The sequence below is a fragment of the Rhea americana genome, unplaced genomic scaffold (assembly GCF_003343005.1).
Source record: "Rhea americana isolate MKP2758 unplaced genomic scaffold, rheAme1 scaffold_30, whole genome shotgun sequence".
Lineage (NCBI taxonomy): Eukaryota > Metazoa > Chordata > Aves > Rheiformes > Rheidae > Rhea > Rhea americana.
Window position 1 is genome coordinate 2,132,303 of NW_028186424.1, and position 8,338 is coordinate 2,140,640.

Genomic DNA, 8,338 nt, shown 5'->3' on the forward strand with positions numbered 1-8,338 from the left:
TTTTCACTTTTTTTTTTTTTTTTTTTTTTTCCCAGAGATCACTACTCTTCTTGCAGATAAATATTAATAAAAGAGGGAGGGGAGAAAGAAACCCTTTTAAAACTGTAAAAATACAACAGTGACAGCTCACTCTGTGTTCTGCTTCAACCTATTTGAGGGGCAGCCTGTCCTTGGAGTGGTAATGTGAGGCAGTAGTGAATTCCTCACGTCTGAAACAACCAAGAGCTTTGAGGAGAACGAAGCTTTAGCCTTGAGGAAATCACTGCCAGAAGATCCACATTTTGGCTCTATTCCTTCACACAAAAGAAAGCAAAACCCACACATATCCTTTCAAGATATAATTTCCAGTTGAGGAAGAAGTACCTTATGTAATCTTAGCCTATGATACATGTGTCTGTATATGTGTGTGTGTGTGTATATACTTATATATGTGTATGTGTGTATATGTATATATACGTGTATACACACACACATATAAAAATATACATATACATATATAAAATATATTTTTTTATCTTTATCCTTCTCAATTCATTCCACTCTCATATCTTTCCTTTAAGGTCTTTTAACAACGTACACCTTCCATGCCCACAGAATGGTAGGATTCTTGTCTCAAAGAGATCCAACACACGATTTTGCTTCAGTATTAACTCAGGACAAATTGACTGTCTGAAAAGGAACTCAATACAGTTTTTGTTTTTAGGGAATCAAATTTTTAATGGCCTGTGAAGAGGAAATTGTCTTTTGACTTTAAAAAAGTTTTAAAAATCCTTTCCATTGTTGGCTATTTCCCTTTAGAATCCAGTCAGAAAACTGTATTTTGATTTGTTACCTTCTGTGAGAGTAAGAATGAGAAACTGAGATGGCATTGTTGCATAGTTCGCTAATACTACAAAATCAAACACAAGAAATCATTCAGTTCAGTGGCTTGTAGTTATTACTATGAGGTTATTCAAAAATAACCTTGCAATGACTATGGAAATAGATGTGCTCTGAGTGGCTGTCAAAATGTATTATCATAGCTTTGTATAGTTTCTTTATTGAGAAATAACTGCACAGCAGTTATGTAAATGAGACACCCACAGCTGGAAATCTATAATGAAGAAAAGGCAGCTCTGTGTCTTAACTAGAAGATATCTGCAAGGGAACTACTTGAGATAACTGCTTCACTTAGCAAAAGCCCAAGGTGAGAGGAAGGGAACAACCTTTCAAGAAGTACAGTGTGAAGATCAATACAAGTCATTATCAGTGATGACTTCATTTCCAAGTTTTATTTCATAGGAGTCCAAAAAAAAAAAAAGATAATCCCCAAATCCCTAATGTACCATGTACCATTAAAGAAATCTGAGGATAATATTCTTTCCTATTAGTTCCTCATTTGATCACTGGGCTGGAGCTTTGCAGCCATCTCTGGTTTTGGTGCTTTCTTGTAGGAGCTTTGCTATGACAGAGCAAGGTTGCTGTTGCACAGTGCTCGTTCAGAGGGAGCTGAGAGACTTTTCAGCAGTGTTTCATGGAAAGCTTACATGTTTGTTGGATGTTTGGGATCTGGACGGCTTTTCCCACCTGAACTTTTGGCATACACAGAGTTTGTAATTTTATAATCAAAATAAAAGGAAAATATTTTCTAGTTGCTATGATTCTAGAGGCAGTATTCTGCCTTTTACAGAGTGTTTTATTGGGTTTCTTTAGATAATTAAGTCTTACTGCTGCTGCTGAACTTTCAAAAAAAAAAAAGAAAGAAAGAAAAAGAAAGAAAAGGAGAAAAAAGAAAAAACAAAACCAAAAAGAGAACCCCAAAATCCTTAGGCCAAAAAATATTTCTAACATGAAACCAAGATGTTACACTGTTTTTCCTTATCTACTAGCCTTCTTCGGTATGTCTAATTCCAGAGTCTGCTGTTTTGTGTTGCAATGTGAGTGTGCCCAAGAGGTTTTTTTTATAAACTTGAAAGAGCTGCATCATTAAGTAATACTACTCTAGAAGCTTTGCTCAAAATTTCAATGGCTATAAATATAAACATGCTGAAGAAGCAGCTGTACTTGTCAGAGGAGGTTATTTGCCATATACCTTCTTTAAGCAATTCATTCCTTAAATAAGTAGCTGAAGGTATATCAGTGGTTGGATGAGAAATACTGGGGAATTGAAGTATCAAGGCTGAAATCTTTTTTTTTTTTTTTCCCTTCTCATATACTCTTTTCTTAATTTGCCACTATATCAGTGTGTGATTCTACTTTGTTGAAGTCTGGCATGATTTTGTGATTGTATATTTCTGTCTTTTGGTTTACATAGTCTGAATTTTATTTTTATTTCTGTATATTTTTGGATAGTTTCACTGCATGTTTTAAGTATTTAGTCACTATGATGTCTACCCAGTAACTATATATGTAGAAGTTGTTGGAGCATCCATGTTAGGTGTATGGATTCAGTTGAAAGACTGGAAACCTAACTTTTAATGGAAGTGAAAGATCTTTTTGATGAGATCAGGCTGTTTAGTCTGCAGGTAAGAATTGTGAATTATTAATCTTTTAGAGGTATTGCTTTAGCCACCTTTATTGGAGATATCATAAGCAACGTTTTAGAGAAGCTGTCAAACAAGTTTTTTGGAGCACATAGTACTGTGGATTTATGGAGATGTGAAGCTCTAAGAGATTGCATTAACCACCCTTAGAACATAAGTAAAGTAACAGTACAGAGGGAGAACAGTGGATTAAGCAAAAGCATTGCCGAGATTCTCCAGATATACAAATAAAATGTCTGGTAGTTTTKCCTCCTTTCTGCCATTTAATATTTTGTGTTCTGGGGTATTCTAAGCAGAAGTGTTTCATGCTATTACATAAGTATATTTATCATGTATTTTAATTTTCACAGGAGGAAGAAGAAAGGTGATTTTTTATTTGTAAAACAGTAATATAGCCAATTGTTCCATTGTGTCTATAATCCTAAATGGAAAGATTTTTACAGGCTGTGTCATTTATATTGCTTGATGCTTAAGCAGTACTGTTTTATTCTGCTCACTAATTAATCATGAGTTTGCTTTGACCTTCATTGACTAAACTGCTATGAGTAAATCATCTCGCTGCCTGAAACCTTCCATCCATGTCAAGGTCCTTTACAGACAGCTCATCGTATCTGAATTTCTGAATGTTGCTTGCACTGAGTTATTGCACTGAATTTTTGCTTTTTTAAAATAAGCCCAGCAATACTGTTTGACCAGTGTTATGGGAGGAAAAGAATCCAAGACAAACTCATTTTTACTACTATTTTTAGCACCAAGAATTTTATCTGATTCTTCTAGATGCCCCAAAACTAATGCAACTAACTCACTGGTCTAACTGATCTGGTAAAATGTGCTGGTACTGCAATTCCCTCTTGCCTTCAGTTCTGGATGCTGAGCCTTGTCTGCAGAACAGTGGGAAGAGGATCATCTTACAGCTATGTACTTGGTGCTGGAATCAAATATTTTGAGCTTTTGTTCATGGGAATTTACTCTAGCGGGAGAGAGGGGGAGACTAAGATGACTAGAGTTTATTTCAGTAATTGAAGGAATTCTGTTTGCCACTTATTCTAGGTGGGAAAACACTTTTTAAGATTAGCAGAAGAGGAGGATGAAGAACTTAACAACTGTAGTGCAGTTGATTGGCTCATCCTTGCTGCTAAGCAAGGTCGAAGAGAAGCTGTCAAACTGTTGCGCAGATGCTTAGCAGACAGAAGAGGTATGAGTTCTCTGAGATGTTTTTACTTGTACTTTCTACTTTATTTGAAATAACACTGTATCCATTTTAACATTGAGAAGAGGGCTTAAAATTCGGTGGTAATGTTCATAGCAAAATTACATGAGTAGTTGCTGACAACATGTTAAATTAGATAATTTAAAAAGTCATATTCTAGTGATACTGCTCAGAAAAGCATCTGTATTAATCATTTGCTTTTATTCCTTCATGGAATAGAACGTTTCATTGGAACGTCTTTGCTTTGACCATTAAGGTCATATATAACCACGCACCACCTACCCATCTGCTGTTACTTCATTATTTTGTCTCTCTCCAGCCTCTCTCCTAATTGGTCTTTTGCACTGTCTTCTCCCACTTTAAGATTCATGCCTTCCGTCATGCTGTTTCCTACACTTGGAATGGTYTCCTCTTGTCTGCCAAGTATCTGAACTCTTCTCAAAAAAACAAAATTGAAAAAARCCTTTCACAAAGTTCTTGCTACCTTTTACATATCACTCATACATATCTGCGCCATCTTTTGCTTGAACTGTTGTGTTTCAAAGGCTGAACAGGCCATAAGGATAATGCATGTTTTGCACAGTGCTTGAATTACAGATTTATCAACATAATTTGATTTTTGATAAGCTGTGGACACRGAAGGGTATTTGAGTAATACACTTAGGTAGTCAAGATGTGAATGAAACTTAAAGTTTCAGACTAAACTGAGAAGAATAAATTGTGGACAAGTCRTTTCTGCCTGGATGTGGGATAATAGTATCTAATATATTTTCTTTTCTTGAGGCATCACTTCWGAGAATGAGCAAGAAGTGAAAAAATTATCATCTGAGACTGACTTGGAGAGAGCTGTGAGAAAAGCTGCCTTAGTCATGTATTGGAAATTAAACCCAAAGAAGAAGAAGCAATTAGCAGTTTCTGAACTACTGGAAAATGTTGGGCAAGTTGACAGTGAAGGTTTGTATTGATCTTATGGTATTAGATACATATATAAACTTAAATTTATATATATAAATAATAATATATATATATATAAATTTAAAGGTAGAATACGGTTAGAAACCTCAAAATCTTTATAAATAAGMAGGCATGTGGTGAAAGTAGATGTGTGATGCACTCAAGAAAAAACAACTCTTAATGACTTTAACTCTCTTTTAATAGTGTTCTCTRGACCAAAACAGTATACTTCATAAGGCCTTCCAATTCTTGCTGTAGAATGTGATTTAGTTAAGTACTCATACAAGTGACCAAATATTAAAAATATTCAGCACTTGATATCCTTGCAGAATGATTCTTTTATGGCTTTGCTGTCATTGACCTTTTTCCATAACAGTCATCCTGATGACTTTACTAGGTATTTCAATTTATAAACTCAGTCTTCAGGACATCTGGCTTGTTCTGCCATTACAGCAGTATATGTTAGCTATATAAATGCTACTTCCTTTTCTAGTATAGTAATAGGAATATGAAAAACTAATTGTAGCCCCATCTTACCTACTTAAACATACATTCATCTCTTCCTGAGTTTGAGGAAATGCCATCCTCCAGATATTGCAGCTGGAATAGCAGTCCGGTTATTGTTTGATTACTGTAATTGACTATTTTGACTTTCCGTAAACTTTTGTTGTTTAACCAGATGGTGAGAAGCAGCCTGGCCCAGTCCCAAAGTCCGTGCAGAAGCAGAGAAGAATGCTGGAGCGATTAGTGAGCAGTGAATGTAAGTGCGTGCTGCTTCTTTCAGTCTCTGACTGTGGTTTTAATTTTCTGTTTTGTTCTGCTAAGCAACTTCGTGCTGCCAGAGTAAAGATTTAGAGCAAGTTTAGATTGCTGTAAACTGGTTGTGTCAATTCATATGTACAAGGTAAGTAATTGACCTATATTTTAAGTCATTTTCTTTCTCTACTAGAACTCACAAGGCTATTCAGCCAAAACTTTTTTTTTTTTGCACTTCCTTGTACTTTCGAGTTTTAGTTCTTAAGTTGTAGTAAGCTTTCTGATTACAGTAAGGTAATCACTTATGCAGTCTTTTAAAGTAARCAGGTCCCTCATTCTGTTTGTCTTGCTTCTGTTTACAATACCCTAATAATTAATGTTTGTCTTTTCATATTTGCTCAAGGACTGATACAGGAAAGATGCACCGAGATATCCTTTACATCACTTGGACAGAGATAAGGTGCAGGGACAGCTCAGTTCTCAGACTGAACATGGGGTCAGATTCCTAAACTCAGATCTCTAAGGAGTTTGTTGATACACAGTTTTGCTGGAGTTTGAATAAAGTTCTCTGCAGCCCTGTGTGTCTAAGAGACTGCCATGTGGCTGGGCATTCAGAAGAAAAGTCAGATCATTATTATTATGTTGAAACATTTATCAATGTTTTTTGTACAACCTCATTTACATTTGGGGAAAGGGGAAGGAACCAGTGGATGTAAATGATATTRTCTGTGAGAATGTAAATGAGAATTCCACTCTTTGTAATAGCACCACAGAAAATAAAATGAACAGGCTCGAAGCTGTAGATCCCAATCGTGAATAGTCTGAAAGACTGGAGGGAGTGATTGGGCCCACAGCTGGTTCTTAAACTTGGGGTTATTGCTGGTTTAGCAGATAGAGTCGGACCAAATGATTTATTCATCAACTTACTCATCAATGACCTGGATGAGAGGAAAGAGTGCCTCCTCAGCAAGTTTGCTGATGATACCAAGGTGGGAGGAGTGGCTGATACACCTGAGGGCTGTGCTGCCGTTTAGAGAGACCTGGACAGGCTGGAGAGTTGGGCGGAGAGGAACCTCCTGAGGTTCAACAAGGGCAAGTGCAGGGTCCTGCACCTAGGGAGGAATAACCCTAGGCACCGGTACAAGCTGGGGGCTGACCTTCTGGAGAGCAGCTCTGCAGAGAAGGACCTGGGAGTGCTGGTGGCACAACCAGTTGATTATGAACCAGCAATGTGCCCTTGTGGCCAGGAAGGCCAATGATGCATTAGGAAGAGGTCGAGGGAGATGATGTCTACAAGTACCTGAAGGGAGGGTGTCAAGGGGACGGGGACAAACTCTTTTCAGTTGCCCCGTGTGACAGGACAAGAGGCAATGGGCAAAAACTGAAACACAGAAAGTTCTGCCTGAACATGAGGGGGAATTTCTTCCCTGTGAGAGTGACGGAGCACTGGAGCAGGTTGCCCAGAGGGGTTGTGGAGTCTCCTTCTCTGGAGATTTTCAAAGCCCACCTGGATGCAACCCTGTCTACCATGCTGTAGGTGACCYTGATTGAGCAGGAAGGTTGGACTAGATGATCTCCAGAGGTCCCTTCCAACCTTACCCATTCTGTGATTCTGTTAATAATCCCATCAAACTGCAAAAGAAGAGCTGTGCATAATTTTTCTTGCAATCCAACAATAGGCATTCAAGATATGAAAAAAAGATTTTTGATTTGTATTTTAAAAAATAAGAATGATTTTAAAAAATAAGAATTACACTCTTATCGCCATTTTTGCCAAAAGCATTAACCAGGTATTAAGCTTGTCACCAGAATATTGAGGACTGAATCATTAATATTTCAAGTTGCTAATAAAAATAAAGATCATGCTCACTAGAAATAAAAAGCAAAACGCATTTATAAAGGAGTTTGATTTTCTTTTCAAGGATTTCATGCAGAAGCCAAATGATTGCTGTTATACGTCTTCCTCTAGAGCACTAAGTATCTTTGGGGTCAAACATGATATTATGCTAAAGCTACTCAGACTTGCATGTGCTGACTACTTTTATAAACAAAGAAATGAAAACTGGAAAACAAGTTAAAAATTAAAGGCGACTTTAAGAGAGTGAATTACAAACAAAAGCAGCATGTGTACTTTTTCAAGAACATTAACTAACATAAGTTTCAATTTATCGCTTATCAGAAAAATCTCATTTTCTTAAGAATGCAATAATTCAGATGAAATATAGCTCAGTTCTTGAAARGTATTTTTAAATGTCCTGCTGCACATTACTTACTAATATGTCTGCAGTTTAGAATACGTATAGCTAAACTGTCATACATGGATTACTAACCTAAATTTGGGTGTAGACAGGTCTAAACTCCTTGAATCATTAAGTTAACATTTCGTCAAGTCATTTTGGCCTATAGCTTCAAGGATCATATTTGTTACACAGATAACTTCTGAATGAAGTTATGCAACTTTTCATGGAAAGTAACATTCCTAGGAGGAAAAGAGTATTTCAGTTTTATGTTACCTGTTAAAGAAGTGGAAAAGGCATAGCTGTATACATGCGCAAGAGTAGTGACAGTGTATTTTGTAGACCAAACTGCTGGTAGTATCAGAATTTCTGTGGTAGTAGGTCAGTTGTTTTTGTGACTCATTTGCCACTTCTGGAAAGCTAGAAATAGTCCTTCAAGGGTAAGATGGTTATATTTCTTTGTCCTGTCATCTTCTCCAAACGCAGATGTGTCTAAGTGCATTGGGGCTGTGTTGCTTTGGCACTTAATGGGTGACACTAGAGTTCGTTCCATCCCTTAGCTGCATTYGCACGTGCTGATGGAACAAGAGTGCAGAGCAAGTCATTTTGTTCTGGAGTCTTCAGTAATTCGGAGAGTGTCAGTAAAGGAGCGGGTGTGG

The 8,338-nt window shown here is 37.0% G+C and overlaps 1 protein-coding gene across 1 annotated transcript in view; it reads left to right on the forward strand.

Moving 5' to 3' along the window:
- WFS1 (wolframin ER transmembrane glycoprotein) overlaps positions 1-8,338 on the forward strand; it is a 38,251-nt gene that overhangs the window by 21,373 nt on the left and 8,540 nt on the right. The window contains exons 4-6 of the mRNA XM_085309590.1: positions 3,573-3,717; positions 4,516-4,686; positions 5,366-5,446. Coding sequence (XP_085165716.1) covers positions 3,573-3,717; positions 4,516-4,686; positions 5,366-5,446 — 397 coding nt within the window. The remainder of the gene's footprint in view (positions 1-3,572; positions 3,718-4,515; positions 4,687-5,365; positions 5,447-8,338) is intronic.